The sequence below is a fragment of the Erpetoichthys calabaricus genome, chromosome 17 (assembly GCF_900747795.2).
Source record: "Erpetoichthys calabaricus chromosome 17, fErpCal1.3, whole genome shotgun sequence".
NCBI lineage: Eukaryota > Metazoa > Chordata > Cladistia > Polypteriformes > Polypteridae > Erpetoichthys > Erpetoichthys calabaricus.
The window spans coordinates 81,789,388-81,814,725 of record NC_041410.2 but is presented as its reverse complement, the minus strand read 5'-3'; the positions used below and the strand labels follow the sequence as shown (position 1 = coordinate 81,814,725).

The 25,338-nt window shown below is 38.4% G+C and overlaps 1 protein-coding gene across 2 annotated transcripts in view; it reads right to left on the bottom strand.

Annotated features, from left to right (window-relative positions):
• Positions 1-179: 179 nt before the first annotated feature.
• bnip2 (BCL2 interacting protein 2) overlaps positions 180-25,338 on the bottom strand; it is a 113,449-nt gene continuing 88,290 nt past the window's right edge. The window contains exons 9-11 of one of the 2 annotated variants that reach the window (XM_028822676.2): positions 23,263-23,361; positions 22,845-22,880; positions 180-1,833 (exon numbers count right to left, since the gene is read on the bottom strand). In XM_028822676.2, the coding sequence (XP_028678509.1) occupies positions 1,779-1,833; positions 22,845-22,880; positions 23,263-23,361 (190 nt within the window). In that variant the 3' untranslated portion in view covers positions 180-1,778. The remainder of the gene's footprint in view (positions 1,834-22,844; positions 22,881-23,262; positions 23,362-25,338) is intronic. The other variant, XM_028822678.2, reaches the window with a different exon arrangement.

Genomic DNA, 25,338 nt, shown 5'->3' with positions numbered 1-25,338 from the left:
TTGTAGTTAGTAGAACTGTAGTGCACCTTGACATGTTTCTGGTTACAAAAAATGTATGTAGATCTACTACTAAATCCCTCAAATATGCCGAAAATATCTACGATACCCACAGGCCGTACTCACTCGTTCATGTGACTGTACAAAGACGGGATGTCATCAGCGCAAACGCTCTCTCCGGCTCGATTTTTCAGTTGTCAATTTAATAGCAAATAATAAATGTACACATGGTTACACTTCAGTCTCACAATTACAATCACCTACAAACTTAAATTTGTACACAAGAAAGAAAAAAAAAAAAAGATATGCTACTTACATCTTCAGTTTTCAAATACAGAACACGTTTCTAACTGGCTTTTCTGCATGTGCAATAAACACGGTTGAGGCCCTTTGCACTCATTTTAAGTGGCGGCCTAAGCAGCCATTTTGCCAAAGTCTCTCCTTGCAGTCTTAGACTTAACATTTTCGTTCACTAATACAGAAAACATTCCCCAGGCTCTCTTCTACCATAAAAAATATATTAAATCTTTGTCCTTTGTCATGGTTGAATATAAATATAAATATATATTTCACTGGTATTGAAGAACATGCATTATTCAAACAAAATATAGTGCTTTAAAACATATAAGCACACATACATATATTTACACAAAAATATATATAGAATGTGTACAAAAACAGCACATCTCTTAATAAGGAAAATTCTGCATCCAGGTGTTTGCTGGTGAATAATGAATCACTGCAAATGCAATACCGTACTTGCCTTTCTCCATAGGACACTCCTTCTCTAGAAATGAGCACTTCAGAAATTAAAGGTTCCTCTCAGAGATTTTTCATTGGATCCTCTTTAAAATATTAAAACATTAAATGTATTTTGTCTCCAAAAATTTAAAAAATACAAACTTCATAAATTCAGTGAATCTGAATCAACTGAGCAACTTGACCTGTAAGTCCGTTAGCATGGCAGGTATACCTCGACACTTCAAGTTAACACAAGACATTACAGTGCAACATACGTCCGCCGATCAAAGAAGTAACAGTTAGCAGCCAAGGATTAAAAGTTAAAAAGAGGCAAGGAAATGAAAATCAAGATTACTGCCTAACAAAACGACTTGTCGGCCTCAGACCACCCGGCTTCCATATTTTTCGTTATGGTCCTGATGGTATCGTTTCTCAAATGGACTTAAGAATCATCAGATGCAGCAACTCTGACTTGCATCTTCCATTACTATGGCTGCCATTCTGGAGATTGTTTCCTCTCTGAAAACACACAAAATAGATGATGTAGCAAATATACTGAATCAAAATAATGACTCTATTCCGTAATCATGGTTTTGTTATGATGGCTGCCATTCTGGAGGTGGTGTGTCTACCACTTTAAAAACATACAAAATAGATGATGTAGTAGTAATTTAAATCTTTATAATAACTCTATGAAATATTTATTGTTGCTTTCTTTTACTTTCTAGGGGTGCCATTTTACTGACAGAGGGTAAAGTAGGTGTTACTATTCTTTCTATAAATGTGTTGTTTGTTTTCAGGAAAAATGAAATAGAAAATGAACTACCCAATTAGCAACCAAACAACACAAGCCCAGTAAACTAATACAGCAGTACACATATTGGAACAGGCTTCCCATGTCTTAAAAGAAAGGCACTTGTTCAGTAACAGGAATACAAAAATCAGCCATTGCTTTGAAAAGTATTTAAAAAAAAAAAAAAAAAGATTCGAAAGCAGCATTCTGTTTCACACATTCTTCAGTCCATCTGATAAAGGGGTCCTCACTCTGGTGTGGCAGCTGCCTCCTGCAATTTAGTTTGCATGTCTTTGTCAACTCTAAAAAAAAAAAAAAAAAATACATAGGGGGGGAACAAAAACAAAAAAAAAAAAAGCAATGGTCAGTACACAAGATTGGGTGATGACAATAAAAGACATTCCTGGATGCCCGAGTTCAAGCCATATTTCTACATACATCATGCAAACATTGATTTAGGCCCCAATTTACCAAAACACAAAGTTAACAATTGTCTGAAGAGATCAGTAATGGTGAATTCTGGGATTGAAACGGGAAAATAGAATGTGAGTGAAAGCAGTTGCATTCAACCATGCTATTGGTCACTGTATTGCAATTTATATTCACATTAATAAATGAGACGTTGATTTGGTAATAATTTCCAAATTTCTGTGTGTCGCACTATATGTACCATGTTCCAACAAACTTAAACTTGTTTGATAGATAGATAGATAGATACTATGACATAGACAAATAATATGAAAGGCAATATGTACAATGAAATAGACATACAGAGATAATAATAATAATAATAATAAATTTTATTTATATTGCACTTTATATTTTAGCAATCCCAAAGTGCTACAGAGTAAAAATAGAATAATAAAATAAAAAAAAGAACAGAAGAGTCTATAAAATACTTTAACAAAATGACTTTCTAAAAAGATGAGTTTTTAGGTTTCGCTTAAAGGCCTCAGTCGACTGTGGGGCTCTCAGGTAATCAGGGAGGGCATTCCACAGCCTCGGCGCCACCGATGAAAACGCCCTGTCACCCATGCTGCTGAGCTTAGTTCTGGGGACTTGAAGAGTGTTAGTGAGTACAGAGCGGAGGGAACGTAAGGAGTTATGGGGGGTAAGGAGTTCCTGTAGATAAAGAGGGGCATGTCCATAAATGCACTGATGGGTAAGAAGGGAGACCTTGTACTCTATTCTGAATGAAACAGGGAGCCAGTGAAGGGTTTTCAGGATTGGGGTGATGTGATCATACTTTCGCACCCTCATCAGGATCCTGGCAGCGCTGTTCTGAATATACTGGAGTCTCTGGATACTCTTGCCAGGAATCCCAAAGAGGAGTGCATTACAGTAATCCAGCCTGGAAGAGACAAAGGCATGGACAAGCTTCTCTGCATCTGCCAGGGTGAGTAATGGGCGGAGTTTGGCGATGTTCTTGAGATGGTAAAAAGATGACTTACAGAGATATTTGATGTGGGTGTCAAAAGTAAGTTGGGAGTCCATTCTAACACCCAAATTAGTAACAGATGTGGAAAGAAGAATATTTTGGCCAGAGAAAGTAATACTGGTGATGGTAGAAGAGCGAAGATGATGTGATGTACCAACTAAGATGGCTTCTGTTTTGGATCTGTTCAACTGAAGAAAATTGAGCCTCATCCAAGCCTCTATCTCCTCCAGGCAGGTAGACAATGTAGATGTTGGCAGAGGAGCAGTAGAGGAGGTGGGAGTAGTCCTGAGGTAAAGCTGAGTGTCATCGGCATAGCAATGGAACGATAAACCATGTCTGCCAATGACAGTTCCAAGGGGGAGCATGTAGATAGTAAAAAGGATAGGGCCCAGCACAGAGCCCTGTGGAACACCACAGGCGACGTTGTGGGTGTGGGACTTTGCGCTGCCAAGGGCGACATGCTCAGTTCTGCCAGTCAGGTATGATGTAAACCAATTTAGAACAATTCCTGAGAGTCCAATAGTGTATTGCAGGCGGTGAAGAAGGATGTTATGGTCTATTGTGTCAAAAGCAGCTGTCAGGTCAAGGAGGATAAGTAGTGAAGGTGAACCAGTATCTGCCGTCATCAGAAGATCATTGGTGACCCTGACCAGGGCTGTTTCAGTGCTATTTCAGATAATATAAAAGGCACTATATACTATGAAATAAAGACAGATAAAATGAAAGGCACTAAATGACACAGATAGACAGATAATATGAAAAGCACTATAAACAATGACATAGGTAAGACATACAGAGATATATATATATATATATATACTAAATACTATGACATAGACATAATATGAAAGGCACTATATACCAGGGGTCACCAACTCCAGTCCCGGAGGACCACTTTGGCTGCAGGTTTTCATTCTAACCCTTTTTTTGAGTGCCCTGTTTGTGCTGCTAATTAACTTCTTGTGAAGTCATTTTAATTGACGTGCTCTTTTAAGATTTCTCATCGTTCCTCTGAATTGCTTCATTTCTTTCCTTAAATGAATTAAACTTGTTCTTTAATTCTGTGGCTTGTTGCTACTCTGGTGCTGCATTAGCAGACATTTCTGAAATTGTTGATTTTCTCTTTTCTAAGAGCAACTGTTAAAATGTTTTGTGTAACCTGAGCAGATTGACATTCCTGAGACCTTCATCTTTCCTTATTTTCAGATATTGTGTGATGGTCACCAGTTGTTTTGGCTTATTTTGTATCTCATTATTGTTTGGCTGCTAATTATGAAAAAAGAAACAGTTAAGGGTCTGAGTCTTCAAGAGCAAATCAATTACAATGAATTGAAAAGAAGTTAATTAGCAGCAAAAACAGGTCACTCATTAAGAAAATGGTGAGAATGAAAACCTGCAGCCACGGTGGTCCTCCAGGACCGGAGTTGGTGACCCCTGCTATATACCATGACATAGATAGAAACACAGACAGACAGATAATATAAAAGGCTCTATATACCATGATATAGATAGAAACACAGAGACAGATAATATGAAAGGCACTATATACCATGACATAGATAAGACATACACAGATATATATACTATGACATAGACAGACAGACAGAGACATAATATGACTGGCACTATATATTATGACATAGATAGATTGATAGGCAGTTAATGTAAAAGGCTCTATATACTAGGAAATAGATAGACAGATAGAGCTTTATTTCTCCCCAGAGGGAAAATTAGCTTTTTACAGAAGCTCTTTTAAAAAATAAATACATATTTAGATAAACAAATAAATACAGTATATAATAAGATCAGAAACAAAAAGAAAAATGGTGAGAAACACGGAGCTTCTGTAAAAGGTCTGTTTTTAGCTTAATTCCCGTCCACATGGCAGCAGCAACACACTGTAGAATTATTTTACTGTACATTTCACTAAATTGTGCTATAGCCTAAACAAGTTTTTTTTCAAAATGTTGCTTCTTGAAAAATTTTTGGTGATTAGCTAAACAAATATAAATTTAAATTGAGTATATCACGTATCATGTTTGGAGAAACATTATATTAACTTTTATCAGGCTCCTCACTCTGATGTGGCAGCTGCCTCCTGCAATTTAGCTTGAGTGTGGTGTGTGTGTGTGTGTTGGATTGGGTCAGGGGGACGTATGAAGGGGTGTGGGGGTTTGTGGTTTGGGGACAAAACAAAAAAAAGCAATGGTGAGTTGTCAAGTGATGCTGGCACAATGCACTACTGCAGTTCAACTGAGGCAAAACTGTTTTGCTGCCGATTTAGTTTGTATTCAGCATCTGCTATTTCTTGTTTCAGTATTAGCAGGCCTTGATGGATTCCTCTTACTCTGAAGTTTCAATGTCCTGCTGAAATCTTTCACCAAGTTTGTCAGTGGCTGCACCAAGATCAGCAGAGATGAAGTCCAAGTTTGAATGCATAACATGAATCTTTACCAACATGTTGGACTTCATGATTGTTGTATACTTGAAGCATGTCATCAGCCAGCCGAACATACTGTAGTTTGGTGTTCTGATGCCACCAAGAAAATTCTCAACAACATCCCTGAACGTCAGCCACATCATTTCCTCCGGTCTCACTAGCAGATCTTCAAGCTGCTCATCATTGAGGTCGTGTCTGATTCGTGGAAAAACAAAAATGCCTTCCTTAATATTGGTGTCAGTTTATCATGGGAACATTGATCTCAAATATCGAAATCCTTCACCTTCCTTGTTCATCACTTTCATGAAACTTTTCAACAGTTCAAGTATGATATGAGGAGCAGGCACCAATATCTTTGTTGGGCTGACAAGTGGTTTATGTGCCACACCTTGTTGCCTTTACGGAGCAGCCATTTCTTGAATGTAATGAGACTCTCTAGCATGGCTGTCCCGTTCGCAGCACTTGGTATATCGGAGCTTCAATCCTAGTAGCAGCGCCACTACTTTCAAATGAGCACAGATGTTCCTGTAATTGTTTTCCTGTACATGTATACTTATAATATGAAAGAAAAATACAAAAATACGCAAATACAACATAATGGTATGCAAACAGTGATTTTTGTGATTGGCAGGCTACAATCTATGGAATAAACCAAAAAGTGTTCAAGAAGCAAAATCTTTGTTGTCCATTTAAATACATACGGATAAGTACGGTAATCTTAATTACACTGAGGCCACAAAATGGTATAAAACAGGCCATTCCACACATTAACAGCTCAGCAATGTAAGACGTCTGCCTCTGCTCAAGGGTGTGTAAAATACTGATCACATTTGGAAGCTAAGCCATGGTCTAGATCAGTGGTCTCCAAGTTCAATCCTGGTGGTCCCCTGTGGCTGCAAGTGTTATTTTAACAAGTCATTTTACCTCTAATAAGACCTCATTGTTGAAGTAGCTGGTCTTTTGTTCCTGCATTCAGAAAAGTGCAGAAAGTATGAGATTTACATTTATAATAAATTTAGAAACATTTGTATTATTGCCACAGCACTGAAGTCTCTTTTGAAATTTTCTTATTAATTCTCGTTTTCTGCTGATGAAAACATAACACTGGGCCCAACAAACCAAATGCAGAAAGGCTGCAGCCGCTTCAGTGTCAGATCAATCAGCGTGTTCATTAGTAAATGATGGCGTAAATGCCACCTGGAGAAGCAGAATGAAAGTCGTCCTGTCAAGGAGACAAATCTTCAAAAATAAACAAAAAAAAGCTTTAAATTAACCCCACGTAGTAGGCATAAATGTTTACTACATTCCAAGAAAACCCAGTTTTGCCATTTCTGTTTTGACACCAAAACACAGCAACTGGAAAACATGAGCTTGTTAAGGTAAGGTAAGAGTCCAGTTAAAAACCGAAGTCTGAGATGAAGACTTGCAGTCACAGGGGGTCCCTGAGAACTGAACTTGGGAACGACTGATCTGGCTTTCAATCAAACTCCCATCATTCAAGAAATAGCAAAAAATGTTTTTGTTTTAACCACATATTATTCTGATATATGCGTGATTATTACACATTTTCCATAATTTACATCCATCCACCTCTCTTCCAAGTCTGCTTATCCAGAGCACGGTTCGTGGGGAAGCAGAAGCAGATCCTCGCAAAACATCGGGTGCAAGGTAGGAAGTCATTTAAATAAAATTCTAAATCCCACTTAATTAAACTCCGGATATTTGGGGGGTAAGGGGGTGAGGTTTGCCTACCTTGGCAGCACTGGATGTATAACAAAAACCAACCCTGGAATGGGTCCCAGTCTATCTCATTGCCCACCCATGCCCACACTCACACTTACAGTCACATTCACAAAAAGCCCAATTTAAGTCACCGATCACCTTAATAAAAAACACCTTTGAGAATGCAGGAGAAGAACTGGAGTACCCACAGAGAAATCAACGTTACTGGTCAAAAGTCTGCGGTAACCCAGAAATTTTCATCTTCTTCATACAAATTGATACCTTTTTATCAAGATACCATTAAACTGATTAAAAAATAGAGCCATTGCATTACTAATGCATATAAAGGATATTACTGCTGGAAATGACAGATTTTTAATTTATTATTCACATACTAGTCATTTAGCCCGTTACAATGACGGGCGCTAGAACAGTAGTGCATAAACATTAGTAGGAACAGTCTATATTAAATGGCAAGGGACTTTGACCTCATTCTTTTTGTTGGTCTTATTTTTCTTTCTTTCAGCCTTTTTTTTGTTGATGTTTACTTGCTCAGCTGGCTGTTCTTCGTGGGCTGCCGCCGTGTATTGTGTGTCTTTAATTTTCTGTGACAGTAATACTGTCTTGTACAGCTCTATTCAATAAGGGCGCGCACAAAAAGGCAAGCTTCAAAAGGGCTACCTCAATTGAGCGCGGCGAATAAAGGCGTTCGTAGATAATTTAGTTCAAATGGCTCTGGAATATGTGAAGAGCAACAAAGGTGCAGATCTTTATTTACGCGCGCCTTTATTCGCTGCGCCCAACTGAGGTCGCCTTTTTGTGCGCGCCCTTATTGAAGGATACCGTCTTATACGTCCGTAATATACCTTTAATTTTCTCTGGCGGTAATACAGGCGTGCGGGTCGGTAATATGCCTTTAATTTTCTCTGACAGTAATACTGGCTTGTATGTGGCTGTATTATGCGTCACTGTATTGTGTACCTTTAATTTCCTCTCGCAGTAATACTGGTTTGTATTTCCGTAAAACGTCTCTAACTTTCTCTGACAGTAATATCGCGCATCGCACCGTGCCCTGCGCATGCGCACTTCACCAGAAGACACCCACACACGGACACCTGGATGCACACAGGGATTTTATATATATAGATGGCCACAAAGCCCCATTTTCAGCAGCAACTCCTTCAGTGTCCTAATTAGTGTTGATTCACCAAAGTCTTTTCTGCAGTGAATATGCTGTGTTTGCTGAACACTTTCCTGCAAATTTGTCGTGTGTTCACATCAGGTGAATATTTTTTTTCAAGCACCCCATGATGACATCACAGAGTCGTAGCAGCCACACACAGAACTTTCAAGCATGCCTACTGTAAAACGTTGCCAATGTGGCCTTTCCTGGATTGCAACCACCCCCCAAAAAAATTCGGTTTCAGCCATCGAGATGTACTGAAACCACCAGACCAAACCTGTGTGATATTTTTGCCCATCTCTAACAGCACTCATTTTTCCATTTGTGGTTGTATTAACCCCTAGGGTTCTTTGACTGGTGTATGTGGGTAGTCAGTGGACTTAAAAAGGTAAAAATTGGGGATAAAAAAAGGTATTAGTTTATTTTAAAAACATGAAAGGTTCTGGGTGATCCCAAACTTTTGACCGGTCGTGTATGTGGAGACAAAAGAAAATGGATGACAATCCGGTCTAATTCAGGATATAAGATTTATGAGGCAGCAGCACTAATTATTGTGCAGTGGTTAACAATTGTAATTATAAACAGGTTCTAAATGGAAATGCTTATAGAATGCTAGCTGCAATACACGAGAACAACATATATAATGTGCAACACCACTGTGGTTTGTGACAAAGACCTGCCTTCAGTGCATTATGGAGGACGACAGTGGAAAAGGCGTTGTCAGTCAGTTACCTGCAGATGCCAGCTGAATAAACAAAACTGATCTACGACTCATTCCACTTGGCACAGGCTTACCATTAGGCAAAAAAATAAAAAAGCTGAACATTGGAACTTCTAATATGAATGCCAAAAATCTAAAATATATTTATATATATATATATATATATATATATATATATATATATATATATATATATATATATATATATATATATATATACATGGAAGCGAAGGTCTGTGATACGGTTTGCATATTAGCAGCTGGAGTTCCACAAAGGGAGAAAAATGAATCACGTATCATAAAGTAGTTTTTTATTCCTGAGCTTTTAGCCCCTACCAGGAGCCTTCATCAGAGGATAATGCTTAGACTTACAAGAATCAAAGGCAATATATAGCACAATTCGTTTTGGGCGGGGGTACAGGTTGTAACGTTTTATTTATTATGAACATGTTCTACTTAAGTTAGCATATGCTGGGTTTATGTCCAAATGTCTGTTAGCCAAGATTCAGCCAGTTCTCTGGCACTTTTAGTACTGGCATTAAATCTTACTTGTACATTATCCCAGTTAAACGCATGTCCTGTTGATTTTGTATGTGTATAGATCTGTGATCGTGAGTCCTTTCTTCTAACGCCGTTGCGATGTTCCTGTAAGCAAGTTGGAATTCTTTTTGATGTTTGTCCTATGTAAACCGCTGGTCAAGAACTGAATGGAATGCTATAAACTGCACTTCGTGTTTCTGCTGTCGGTTTCTTGTTTTTAGCGTTGAAAAGGACCATGCGCAGATTGTTCGCGGGTTTCTGTGCAATACTGATGCCTGATTTGGATAGGATGCGTGCTGCGCCTTCAGACACACCATGTTGATAAGGAAGTGTGTACCAAGTGGGATGGGGGGGGGGGGGGGTCTGGTTCGAGTTAATTGTTTGCTGAGGTTTTTGGCATCTTCTGCGTAGGCATTGTTTAATGAATGTCTTTGAGTATCCGTCTGAAGTGAAAAGGTGGAAAAGATGTGTCTTTCGTTCATTTTTGTTTCCTTCGGAAGGACTCACGATCACAGATCTATACACATACAAAATCAACAGGACATACGTTTAACTGGGACAATGTACAAGAAAGATTTAAGGCCAGTACTAAAAGTGCCAGAGAACTGGCTGAATCTTGGCTATCAGACAAAAACGCCATTAACAGACATTTGGACATAAACCCAGCATATGCAAACTTAAGTAGGACATATTCATAATAAATAAAACGTTACGACCTATACCCATACCAACCCCCCAAAATGAATTGTGCTATATATTGCCTTTGATTCTTGTAAGTCTAAGCATTATCCTCTGATGAAGGCTCCTGGTAGGGGCTGAAAGCTCAGGAATAAAAAAACTACTTTATGATACGCGATTCATTTTTTTCTCCCTTTGTGGATCTCCAGCTGCTAATATATAAATATATCATATATATCACAGACTAGGTTGTTCAATGGTAATAATATTTTACAGTGACACATATATGCACTCACCGACCACTTTATTAGGTACACCTGTTAAACTGCTTCTTAATGCAAATATCTCATCAGCCAATCACATGGCAGCAACTCACTGCATTTCGGCCTGTAGACGTTGTCAAGACGACCAGCTGAAGTTCAAACCAAGAATCAGAATGGGGTCGAAAGGGGATTGGAGTAACTTTGAACATGGCCTGGTTGATGGTGCCAGACATGCTGGTCTGAGTATTTCACAAATTGATGATCTACTGGGATTTTCAAGCAAATTCCAGAGAATGGGCTGGAAAAGGGAAAATATTCAGTGAGCAGCAGTTGTCTGGGCAAAAATGCCTTGTTGATGCCAGACGTCACAGCAGAATGGACAGACTGGTTCAAGCTGATAGAAAGGCAACAATAAGTCAAATAACCACTAATTACAACCAAAGTATGTAGAAGAGCATCTCTGAACACATAACACGTTGAACCTTGAAGCAGATGGGCTACAGCAGCAGGAGACCGCACCAGCTGCCACTCCTGTCAGCTAAGAACAGGCAACTGACGCTACAATTCACACAGGCTCACCAAAATTGGACAATAGAAGATTGGAAAAATGTTGCCTGGTCTGATGAGTCTAAATTTCTGTTGCAACATTCAGATAGTAGGGTCAGAATTTGGTGTCAACCACATGAAAGCATGGATCCATCCTGCCTTCTACCAATGGTTCAGGCTGGTGGCGGTGTTGGTGTAACAGTGTGATGGTTCTGGGGGTACAATGGTGTGGGGAATATTTTCTTGGCACACTTTGGGCCCCTTAGTACCAGATGAGAATCGTTTAAATGCCACAGCCTACTTGAACATTGTTGCTGATCATGTTCATCCTTTATGACCGCAGTGTATCCATCTTCTGATTGCTACTTCCAGCAGGATACTGCACCGTGTCACAAAAAAGAGCAAATCATCTCCAACTGGTTTCTTGAACATGACAATGAGTTCACTGCACTCAGATAGCCTCTACAATCACCAGATCTTAATCCAATACGGCACATTTGGGTTGTGGTGGAATGAGAGATTTGCATCATGGATGTGCAGTCAACAAACCTGCAGCAACTGCGTGATGCTATCATGTCAATATGGAGCAATATCCCCAAGGATATTGTTGAATCAATGCCACCCAAGAATTACAGCAGTTCTGAAGGCAAAAGTGAGTCCAACCCGGTACTAGCAAGGTGTACCTAATAAAGTGGCCAGTGACTGTATATTTGCTATTTCTGAAGGAACCACACTATAGTCAAAAAATGTTAGGAAATATGATTGATAGTGTACAGCTTAATTAATAATGATGGACAGAACACTGTGTATAGAATTAAGCTATTTTGCCATCATTAGCTCTGTACCTGCTAACAGATGTCTTGTTGAACATGATTAACTTACACATTTAGTTTACATCACTTCATGTAGGAGTTCTTCTAGTATTTTGTCCTGAGAAGACTTCATCCCAGGTAGCATCCATCAAGGGATGGAGCACATTTACACGTCTTTTGAGGAGTGGAATGGCCAGTCTGACTGTTGCAACTGATCAGCTTTAACAGATGCTTCGTCATGTGACTGGTTCAGTTTTCGGTTTTCATCTTGTTTATACAACAGGCATCACAAAGAAATACAGCCTCACATTTACCCCCGTGTACAAAAACAAAGCACACTCGAAGAGCATGATTTACCAAACAATACACCAGACTAATTTCCAACTTGAGGTCTTCTTGGTTCATACCTAAAATTTCAAATCATGGCAGAAAAAAAAAAAAGTTGGTGCTTTTCTAGCAGGTAAACAAGGGTGTTAATCTCATGGCACATTGAGTTTCAGAAATCCACAAAATGTACAATATTCTGAAATTAAAATGTATTATGGACACTCTGCACAAATCCAGCAGACTTGGTTGACCTTTGTTTTATACTTCTTTAAAAATTGTTTCTTATAAAGTGAGCCGGACATCTCCACCCCCCAAAATAACGGAATTGGGATATCACAAGCATACTTGAAAGATTACAATATGCAAGCTTTCGAGGCAACTCAGGCCCCTTCTTCAGGCAAGATGATTTGCCTCGAAAGCTTGCATATTGTAATCTTTCTAGTTAGCCAATAAAAGGTGTCATTTTGCTTGGCTTTTCTCTACATTCATAATGGCTAACACGGTACAACACCCTAGTACTACAAGCATACTTGAACTCGAACCCAGTTAAAAAAAACATACAGCATCAAAGACAGAAACATAAAATAAAGTCATTTAAAATGAACATTTAAAAAGTGTAATACGCATATACATTAAAGAGGTTTTTAAATTGTAAGACTCCCCAATTGATTAAGTGAAAGAAGCTTCAGACTGCAATTCAATTTTTCAAAAATGTGTTATTTAGCGGGAAAGTGAGCTCCAGCCATTCTTGCACTGAGAAATGAAGCAGTAAATACAATATAAAATGTGAATGATATGAAGACAAAAACAGTAAAATGGTAAGAAGTGAGAATTTAACAAAAACTAAACTAATATATTCTTTAACTTTTCAAGTCACCTCACCCGTTGATTTACATGAGAAACTCCTACCCTTTCTCTTTTTTTAGTTCTAAAGTAACAGAAAATGTTTCCAGTCTGGCCTGGTTGTTTCAGTTCTCTGTGCACAGAAGGCTGAAGGACACCAATTCAAATATTAAGTACAATACAGTTTATTCATAAACATGTACAAATTAAAAAAAAAAACAATTTATGCATTCTACCAAGTTTTTGTAAAAATCATGAAATTGCATTGAACTTTATATACTGCTCAAACAAAGTAGGAGATGTGCAATTGCAAAGGAAGTAACAGACGTACCAGAATTAAATGTCTCCTCAGACAGGCTCTTTACTTCTCATGCAGTGAACGGATAGCCACTTGACTTTGGGAAATGTCTTGTTGTGCACGTGTAAGTGAGAATGCAAGATAAACTCATGGGGGTTTATAAAACTGGCAGTGTAGAATTCAGCGAGCGCTACATACATACAGGTGCAATGAAAAAAACATTTCAGGTCATTTTCTAAACCGAACAGATGGGTCATGGCATGAGCATTACCAGAGCCCTACGCAATGACCTTCAGCAGGCCACTGGTGTGAATGTCTCTGACCAAACAATCAGAAACTGACTTCATGAGGGTGCAGCCTAACCCAGCTAGCGTAGGGCACAAGGCAGGAACAAACGCAGGACAGGGCACCAGTCTATCACAGGGCGAACAAAACACACCCACTAGGGCTAATTAAACATCGCTAATTCACCTGACCTGCTTGTCTTTGGACTGTGGGAGTAAACCGTAGCAACCAGAGAAAACCCACGCAGACACGGGGAGAACATGCAAATTCCACCACATAGGGAAGACACGGGACGTGAACCATGCTCTCCTTACTGCACTACCACAGTGCCTACGTGCCACCCAAAATCTAGGGTTTGAGAATCCTTTCTTTTCTTTGAATAATAATACTAATAATTCTTTATATTTATACTAGACATGAAGCCCGTTACAATAACAGGCACTGGAACAGTAGTCCATAAACATTAGTAGGAACAGTCTATATTAAATGGCAAGAGACCTTTCACCTCATTAAATTTTTCCCGTAAAATGCCTGTAATTTTCTCTGACAGTAATACTGGCTTTGCTGTCCGTAATATGCGTTTAATTTTCAGTCACAATGGTGGGCAATCAGCAGATTCTCCCCAGCAACTGATGTAATGTGCGTGAAAATAAATCTACTTTTAAAAGTCATCGTATTGTAATATCATGAAAATTCGTATATTTAGGAAAACCCCTTCAACGATTGACACTTTACACTTTACCGGGCCAAGCTTCTTAATCGCAAATCTGACATCCTCAGAGTGAACACTTGCACAACAATGGGGAAGCTGGTCTCCGCGTCTCAGTACCTGATTGGATTTTTCGTGTTTTATGTTTTAGGTCTTACCTCATTTACCGAAATCCGATTGGATCGGCCGCGCGATATTTTATGGGTCCTGCCCTCTCTGTCTTGTGTGACGCATCAGGCGGCCTTTGAAGCGTCGCACCGTGCCCCGCGCATGCGCACTTCACCAGAAGACACACACACACGGACACTTGACGCACACAGGGGTTTTATTAAAGAGGATAATGCTTTTCTCACTGCTCAAAGCACTCTCCACGCAGGGAGGACCCAGGAAGTGAACCCACAATCTCCTTACTGTAAAGCAGCAGCACTACCACTGTGCCACCTACATGAATGCAGAACAAACCTACTGTTATTTACAATCTGTGAAAATGATCACAGAATGTAATACTTTACCTTTAGATATTTTAATGTAAGCATTAAGTTATGACATTTAAGTACTGGTGCACATCATAGTAATGAAATGCAATACCTGGATATGGTTTTCGTGTAGGTATTCAGTTTTCCTTCATCTGTCTGCGAAAAATCACACAAACATAAATGATACTGAAATGCATACTGGGAAAAAACCACGTTGCCTTCTTGCTCTGTGCTACGGCACAGCTGCCGAGTGATCGGTTGTAAATTTGCATCAAGACCTGTGAGCGTATGACTTTAAAATGTTTGTTTGTTGGAACCATGGTGTGGACTTGCTCAGTGATGTTGTTGGTTGTGAATGTAAATGAACATCCTGCTCCATCTTCATGCTTAACATTTGTCCAAACATTTTTGAACTTCTCAATCCATTCGTAAACCCTGTGCCATGGTAAAACACGGCCTCCATATTGTATAGATGTATAGATAGATAGATGGATAGATGGATAGATAGATAGATACTTTATTAATCCCAAGGGGAAATTCACATAGAATCCTTACTTGATAAGAAATCCTTATATGGATTTTAGCTCCAGTACATCTTCAGACAATAAAGCTCACGGCTCTTCTTTGGTGCAAACGGACAGCAGGGTGGCCATGTATACTCTTAGCAAAATGCAAGAGACACTGACTGGTCGAGGTCGACACGTCATCACAGAAACACCCTGTTTCCGCACGTGTGCAGGGGAAAGCCATAAGCGCCAGCCCAAACAAAATTATCACAAAGATGTGAGGATAATTATTGACTTAGTCTCGTGGTTCAAGTAACATTGTCAGTCATGAATGAACTATAGGGGAAAACACTTCACTACAAGAGTAAAATGTCCGACAATCACAAATATATGAATTCAAACCTGAAACTGTACATCTTCTGTTCCCAAATTCACCATGTTTCAGATATCACAACGAAGATCAGCTAGAACAAGCATTTCACCAGGTAATATTATCTTGAAAATGTTCTTTGTCTATTTAATCCTATTTTTGTGTTGCTGAAAAAAATGACATTTACTACAGTATGTCGTGGAATTAAAAGAGATACAGTATGATTACAAGGTTGAATTTTTTTTACAGTGTTATATCTTTTTGGAATTTAGATGCATAACCCCTTCTTTGTATGAGCAGTTTAAATGGCAAGCAATGTAATTAATTTCATATTATGATGATTAAAGTTTAAGCAGGTGAGCTAGGTTGTCCATGGGTTTAGGAAAGCTAATGGGTACAAATACATTATATATAGAGATATAAAATATGTATACATTTTATACAGATACATCAAAATATTGGTTAGCTTAAGGCTAAAGAATCTACTCAAGACTACAACTACTGCTTACAATAAAAAGCCTAACAGGAGCACAAAGTTGTTACATGTATCACAAGAGGAGTTATGATTCAACTACTGCACTATTCATAACATCAGCTGCCAACTTTCATCTACTGAATCTGTATTAAATCTGTACAGTCCAACGTGGTCTCTCACTCACTGGTGAAGAATTAATTATACAGTACAGGTATATGCATTTGTCAGTACCTTTGGTCTTCTATCATTAAATCACATACTAATAGAAACTCGATACTGAAAGAATATCGGCTGTTCCAGGTGAATTCATTGAACCCTCAGACTATAAGCAGGCAGACCCATTATCAGGTAGAAAGCACGGAACTGATCCTTACTGTGATTAAAACACATATGTTATAAATTCTAAAACCTGCTTAATCCAGATCAGGATTGTGAAAGGCCAGAACGAACCTATCCTGGCAGCACTGGGCACAAGATGTGAAAGAAACCCTGGTCAGGGTGCCAGTCCAACACATACACACACACACACACACCAACATTCACAAACACTGATGCCAAGTCACCATCACCAATTGGATTAAGCTGGTTTGTGAATGCAATGTGCTGGTAAATATCATATGAAAACCAATAAAGACATTTGAAAACTTCACACAGAAAATAATGAGACACAGGATTCAAGCTCAGGATGAGTCTGGTATTCCAATTTCATCCCAAAAAATATGCAGGGTAGGTTAAATGAACACCCAAAACTCACCCAAGAGTGATGCAAGGTTTGTGCCTTATGATGGACTGACACTCTGCCCAGAGTTAGTTCCTGCTTTGTGCCCGCTGCTGCCAGGGTTGACAATGAAATTAAACTCTATGATTATTTTAAAACATAGGAAAGCTCTGTTATAGCATTGTGATCGTGCCACCAGCAGAGGGCAGCAAACAAAAGACTGGACCATTCATTCCACCAATTTTGTGACGCCAGATTAAATCTAAAAAATCTTAAATTCTGCTAAGAAATCACCTTTTTTTCTTATTAATAATTCAGAAATACAAGACAATATGAACCAAAGGTCAATTATACATTTAAGAAGGAAATCAAAGGCAGTTTGAAAGATGGGCAGAATGAATTGTGAGTGCAAAAAGGTGACTCAAAGAGTTTGATATAAATAATAATTTCAATGCTGTACTCATATAAGGTATTTACAAAGAAGCCATTTCCAGTTCCTTCTTGATGACTCAGTCAGATCTTATTTTAGTTTGTATCAATGTACTGTGAATAATAAAGGGTACGTTATCTTGTTCTTTTTCAAAAAATTCTTATAAACCTGAAAAAAATAACCCATTAAGGAAACATAATTTATAAAAATATTGGACAGATTTACTCAGAGATGGACTTCTGTTTTCCACACAACAGGAGTGGTGTAATTCAATTCTTCCTTTATGAATTTGTTTTTTTTGTTACTATTTCTTGTATTAACATGATAAATTTGTGACCTTCTGAAGGCTTTAAAGAAATAAAAACAGGGGAGTACCAATTATCATAATAATAATAATACATTTTATTTATATAGCACCTTTAACATGCGCATGGCTCATCCAGAGTTCCTCCCCCTGGCTAGGGTTCAAATTCATGTTTTACGTCACTTTAGTTCATTTTTGATTCTATCATTTATGTTGATTAAATTAATGTTACATCTGTTGATTATATGCATTGTTCTTTGTTTTTGTTTATCTATGTAAGCTTCCTGTTTTATGATCTATGTATTTATTGGGTGGACCCCCCAAGAAGCGGGGCCACCAGCCAATCACCACCAGGAACGGCCCTCTACCCTATAAATCCAGAGGATCTCCCACAGTACCTGGCAGTTCATTTTGAATGTGCCTGGGAGTGGGGAGTTTACTTGTGTTCATTTGATTTATTGGCTTTCTAGATTTGCTCTGTATTTTGACGATTCTTTGAACATCTGTATTAGGACTTCTTTGCCTTTGGTGTTACAGGCAACTCCTTCTTAGGCTATGGAGCTTTATTCTTGTAGTTTTGTGAGGAATACCGTATATACTCATGTATAAGTCGCGTCTTGAAACCCAAAAAATCGATCATAAAATCAGCCCCTGACTTATATGCTCGTTCAAAAATACGACACTTAATTATTATTATTTTTTTTTACATTTCTTATTCTTGCGTCCTCCAATCTCGCACTGGTTTCTCAGATGCATCGAATTCTGTTGCAGCAACGCAGTTACCAATTTCTTTCGCTACTTCAATGACTTTTACTTTAAAAGCAGCTTCATACTTTCTTCTGACTGAACGCTCCATTGTAGATAAGGGATGTTCTTATGATAAAAGGTGTATGAGGTTTTGAGATACAAAAAACAACAAACATCGCTTCGGAATAGTTTGGGTATTACCGTGTGGTCACGTAGGCACAATACAAAGAAAAAAAAGGCTGTGTGCTCCATGGTTTCTTTCTCAGGTGGGCGTTAGCATATCATAATCCCTTGGACCAGTAGTGTGAGTTTTCCGCATTCAATTTATACGACCAACATTATAAAATACCAGAAATTATACAGTAAAATCAAGTCCCGACTTATGCGCGGGAGAACTTATCCGCAAGTGTATACGGTAAATCTTTTTTATTTATAAAGTCTCTGCGTTTGCCCTACTACTACTCAGGTTTGGACGGTGATATCCCCCCGTAGTGGGCATTTTTGGAATTCTTCTAAATCCTGAGCAGGGTGGTGGAGAAGATGGAGCCTTTCCCAGATTTACAAAAAAATTGAAATCAATGTAATATATGTTATTGAAAAATTAATATTTATAAGGGTCTTCTTACTGGACCGTCAATAATTCCGACATGTTGGAGACTCTGCGTTTAAGAGTGTGTGAGTCTAGCAAGTTATTTTTTGAGACTTTTTCCCCTTCTACTTGCAAAACAAACCAGCCAGATGATCTTTATCTTTGCTATTGTGTTAAGTATCAGGCGGTTTATCTAACATAGCCTGGCTTGGTTTTGGGCTAAATTATTCAGTTGTTCATAATTCTCAACACTAAAGTGATTTCCAAAAAAAAAAAAAAGGGGGGGAAAGTCTCCTTCCGTGACAGTGTGCTTAATGTTAAACCGTAAGTGAGCACGGACACCATTAAAGTAATATTTTCAAATTACATGGTTACTGCTGCAGAAATGTTTTTAATAAGCAAATGTAATGCCAATATATAAGTAAAAACTTGCACTCCTATGAGCATGCTTATGAATATTATAAAATGCCATTATTATTACACTGTATACAAACAAGAACGGTTTGGCAATGCTTCTGCACATTTACTGAAACAAAAGCAAAATGCATAATCTTCATCTGACTTATAGTGCAAGGTTTAATTTGTTAATCAGTTAAAATAAATTCCTGAGTATACAATCAGTTAGTCGCCATTGGCTCACAGTTTGTTTTAGAGGACATTGCTTCTCAAGCCGGGGATCTTGCACATGCTGTTTTACACCCACCCGGGCAATACTTTTATAACTGGAGTATTAAAAAACAAACACATATTTATCTTTTAGATGCATATTGAATAATCATATCAACATAAGAAAATGAAAGATGAGAAAAGATCTAATGCTCCGTTACATAAAAGTGCCAAATTGATGGACTGCTAAGAAGATATACGAGTGAGCTAAATGGACATTTCAAAAAATGAAAATTTCATCTTAATACATAATTCGCCAGCCTCCTCACTCACTCACTCGCGTCCGTCCGAAGCAGAATGCGTAGTCGCCTTCTGAGCAGCTGCCCAAAAAACCTTACGAGACTGACATCGCGGCAGGCGGCGGACTTACGGCTGTGAAAATTCAAAGAGAAAGGCGACTTCGACCGACATCCAACCCCAACATCGCGGCAGGCGGAGGATTTTCGGCCGCAAAAATTCAAAGAGAAAGGCGACTTCGATTAAAGCTCTAGAGGCCTGAAAGGCGATTTCGACTACAGCTCGAGGCCTAATTACACATTCTGATTCAATTACGCATTCATTCAATACACCTATATCAGGTTTGTGGTGCTTATACTTAATATTATTCCACTCGTGCCCATTTCATCTTACGTTGTCGAAACGGGCTCTTTGTCTAGTATATAAATAAAAATAAAAAAGAGCACTATGTTGCACATTATGATGTAATGGGGTTTTCAGAAGTGCGAATAACAAGGAAAAAATGCTGCAATTTTCATATGTGTATTAAGTAAATATAATTTTCTATTTGTAAATTAAAAGCAACAATGTTCTGTGAGCTAAAGCGATTAAATTAGCATACATACGCATACGAAATACCCCAAATGGATTAATATCTGGTAGATGTAAAAGTACACCATTTAATTGAACTTCACATTATAAAAGGCAGAAATGGTAAAATAATTACTGCTTTTCATCACAAAGATTCTACTAAGTCTAGTTTGAAGTTTTAAAAGATCTTTGACTATGCCAGAAACTAAGCAGAAATTCCGAGACTTGATCCTCACATACCACACTGATTGCAGATCTCTGTTTTAATGGATGGCATGCAGGGACTGGCATCCTGGCCGGTATTGAACAAGGAGGCCATTACATTGGAAGGACCAGGGGAGACGAGCACTAATAAAATATTTTCTCTCCCAATACACACGAGATGGCAGCCTTCCTTGGTTAGGATTCTCCCACAGACTGCTGGACCTACAGTCCCATGGGGCAGCCCTGTTGGGTTCTGTGGGGTCTGCCAGGGGGAGCCGATTGAGATTCACAATCCCTAGTACTTCCATCGGGCTGTGCCTCGGCACCAGAAGTACTCCTGGGTTCAAGATAAAAGAGACCACTCGACATCATCCACGCGAGTCAGAGTCGGGTGTGGTAGAGGATGAAGCTTGTCTGGAGGAGTGGAAAGAGAGAAGAAAAAAGAGAAAGAAGAATCATATTTGGTTTAAGTCGCTTTTGAAACGTTTGTACAATGTATTCATATTAATAAACCTTTTATTTATATCGGGACTTGTGTCTGTGAGGTTGTGTCTGGGATTTGGGGGTGCTGCAATGCCCCCTGGTGGTCACATTGTTCATAAGAAATCCTCGTTTTAAATGTGGTAAGTTTTTACACCAAAAATACTCAAGTATTCATTTTTACTATCCATCCCGCTATATCCTAACTACAGGGTCACAGTGGTCTGCTGGAGCCAATCAAAGCGCAAGGCAGGAAACAAACCCTGGGCAAGGCGCCAGCCCACCGCAGGGCACGCACACACATACACACGCGCACAAACACACACCAAGGACACACTAGGGACAATTTAGAATCGCCAATGCACCTAACCTACATGTCTGGACTGTGGCAGGAAACTGGAGCACCCGGAGGAAACCCACACAGACACGGGGAGAACATGCATACTCCACGCAGGGAGGACCCGGGAAGCGAACCCAGGTCTCCTAGCTGTGAGGCAGCAGCACTACCCACTGCGCCACCGTGCCACCCTCATATTTACTAGCTAAAGCTAAAAGTGCATTCCTGTCATACATCTCACTTTAAAATGACATACTTTATTCTTTATTTCTGCTCGTCTGTCAAGAGTATGTATTCATTTTAATGCCCTGAGGGTTATTTCAGTGCCAGTGTTAACACATACCACGAGATAGCACCATAAAAAAAAGATACTAATAGAAATTTAAAAACTAGTGTATGAAACATGCATTCATTCATAGTAAATAAACTAAACATTAAGTTTAAAGAAAAAACAAGACACTAAGAAAGAAAAGTGCGTTGACATTTTTAAAATCAAGAAAAAAAAGTTGGGGATATTTAGCAATTTTATGCACATTTGGAACTACGACTAGACTCATTTTTTCAATTTAAGAATGTATTTGGCTGTTCCAGCACATTCTAAAGCAGGGGTTGCCAACTCCGGTCCTGGAGGACCTCCGTGGCTGCAGGTTTTCATTCTAACCCTTTTTTTGAGTGCCCTGTTTGTGCTGCTAATTAACTTCTTGTGAATTCATTTGAATTGACTTCTCTTTTAAGATTTGTCATCGTTCCTCTGAATTGCTTCATTTCTTTCCTTAAATGAATTAAACCCATTCTTTAATTCTGTGGCTTGTTGCTGCTCTCGTGATGCATTAACAGACATTTCTGAAACTGTTGATTTTCTCTTTTCTAAGAGCACTGATAAAATGTTTTGGGGGCCTGAGCTGATCGACATTCCTGAGACTTTCAGCTTTCTTTATTTTGAGATATTGTAAGATGGACACCAGGTGTTTTGGCTTCTTTTGTATCTCATTATTGTTTGGCTGCTAATTAAGGAAAAGAAAAAGAAACAATTAAGGGGCCTGAGTCTTCAAAAGCAAGTCAATTAAAATCAGTTCAAAAGACGTTAATTAGCAGCAAAAACAGGTTACTCATTTAGAAAAGGGTTAGAATGAAAACCTGCAGCCACGGTGGTCCTCCAGGACTGGAGTTGGTGACCCCTGTTCTAAAGTAAGAAAATAAAAATCTTATCTGAGGTTTGTGCAGTGTGGTGCCCTGCAAATAGAAAAGATGTACCCTCGCTTATTACCTTCAACTACCTGAACCATTTCCACAAGCCAACCAATACATTGATTGTGCAGTTAGTAACGTGCAATGCAAAAAAAAAAAAAAAGTTTACAAAAACCTAGCATTTTTCCCTAAAAAATAGGGGTACAGATACCTTTTTTGTTTTTTCCTTAACTTTTCTTCTTCATATCTTTAGGGACAGGCAGGAAAATGGAAAAATAGTCAATACTGTAATTACGCAATTGAAACACAATTAAATCAGTAGAAATGAAGTAAATAAAACAATGAAATGTATAACTAATCACTGAAGTCCAAAAACAGGAATCAGACACTTCAAGGAAGGTTAAATTAAAAATTTGGTTAAAGATATCATTATGCACATTCGATAAACAAGAATGTACTGTCTGAAGACAAATAATATTCTTTTCAGACCTATAAAAAGGTTGTGTATCTATACAATACAATGTAAAAAAAAAAAAAGACTTTCATGTAAAAATTAACAAATATATATCGATTAAAATTGTGTAAATGTAATACAGAGTATGATTTAACAAAGGCACAAAACTACTTACTGTTTAATGCAGTCAGGTATAGAAACATATTCCATAGGGACAAGCTCAGCTAACTCTGTTAGACTGAAGACAAACTTGATTTTTTGACTAAACTTGGAGCTAAGAGAAAGAAAAATGCAATTTGGTAAATACAATTAGTGGAATAAAAAAAAAAAAAACACAAAAAAACATAAAGCCAAACAATCCATTTAAGGAAAGTAAAAGCTAAGCATTTTACATTCAAAATAAATGTGGGCAGCATTGGGCAGTGGCTAAGGCACAGGACAGTAAACCATTAGGTTTCTACGATTTCTGTTGTATGCCACTTAATGCGTATTAAAAAAAAAAAAAAAAAAGTTGTAACATGTATTGATCATGAAAATTTGCATTTGCAAATACACAATTATAAAAATAAGACCCACAAAATCAAATTTCATTTTAACACTAAATTCAGACCAAGTGTTTGCTAATTTGAATGGAAAACAAGTTTCACAGACACACATAGATAATGGAAGATTCTGTTTCACCTCCTGTAATTTAACATGTTAATGGAATACTATTAATGTTCTGCTATATTTCTGGTGTGACAACATAATGATTCAGATTGTTTAACACTAGAATTATCAGAGCCTACGAAAAAACTCATAGATCCGGCCCACCTTAAATCCGTTCGCACCTCTCCATCAGCGTCTTTTGTCCTGTATATGTGCCGATAAAGACAAGCAGCAAGCAGCCTGCTATTCCATCCCCCCACCGCCGCAGAACGTGCACAAAGTCCTCCCAGCTCATCCCTTGATTATCTGGGAGTGAAGTGCTGGAGTTTTAGAGTGGAAATAATAGATTGTTATTTGGAACACATGCATTTCATGTGTGTTCCGTTTCTACAATAATCTGTGTAAAAACATTGTTAAAACAGAAACTTTTTCATATTTTAGTAGTAAATGACAAAATATTGGCATAAACTATAACAGCAGCTCACTACCGAAAACGGCAAATATAGGAGGCAGTCGAGATCAAACCGGGGACTCTTGATTACAAGTCAGCAAATCTTACCGCTACGCCACAGAAGCTGTTGCCTTACCCTTGAACCTTTTGTGAAGGTGTTTATTTGCTCTTTGGACTTCAGGCTTCACACATTATATAGATTATGCCAACGTTTTGTCATTTACTACTAAAATATGAAAAATCGTTTTTGTTTTAACAATGTGTTTACAGAGATTATTGTAGAAACGGAACACACATGAAATGCATGTGTTCCAAATAACGATCCATTATTTCCACTCTAAAACTCCAGCACTTCACTCCCAGATAATCAAGGCATGAGCTGGGAGAACTTTGTGCCCGTTCTGCGGCAATGAGGGGATGGAATAGCAGGCTGCTTGCTGCTTGTCTTTATCAGCACATTTACAGGACAAAATATGCTGGAGAGGTGCGAACGGATTTAAGGTGGGCCGGATCTACGAGTTTTTCATAGGCTCTGGTAATTCTAGTGTTAATAGACAGCTAGACAGAATCATGAACTGTTTGAAGAAAAAATAAATAAGGACTAAGCAAAAGTGAGTCATAAAGGAAAGCAAATGCCAGCAATAGTGTAACATTTACGTGTGTCCATTGTTTGATGCAGACAAACAGACAGGTAAACATGCTAATAATAGGTGGTGTCACATTTTATATAAATGCTCTTATAAGAAAAAAAAGGCCATTTTTGACCACTCATAAATGATGTCATTTGGGGTCTACTCTTGAACTTGTTTATGATCAATTAGCATGCAGTATCAGTTGGGTTTGTTCTTCATTAACTCACTGCAGCTTCAGTATGTTTCACTGTGTGAACTGACGCCATATTGCTTTACATAATGGTGTACTGAAATGAAGCAGCAGCCAAAAATTAGTATTAATTGGCCATTAAGTTGCCCTCCCAGTGTCAGATGGAAATGTGAGATTAGAGAGTTGTGTGCCCTGCTATTCCAACCAGCTGATATTGAGGGCAGTGCCAAGCTAAAACAGAACTGTATAGAGCAGCTTGTATTTGGGGGTAAAAAGAAATACTTTTCCTCATTAGACAGAACTTGATCAGTTTCAAAAAAATATAAACCA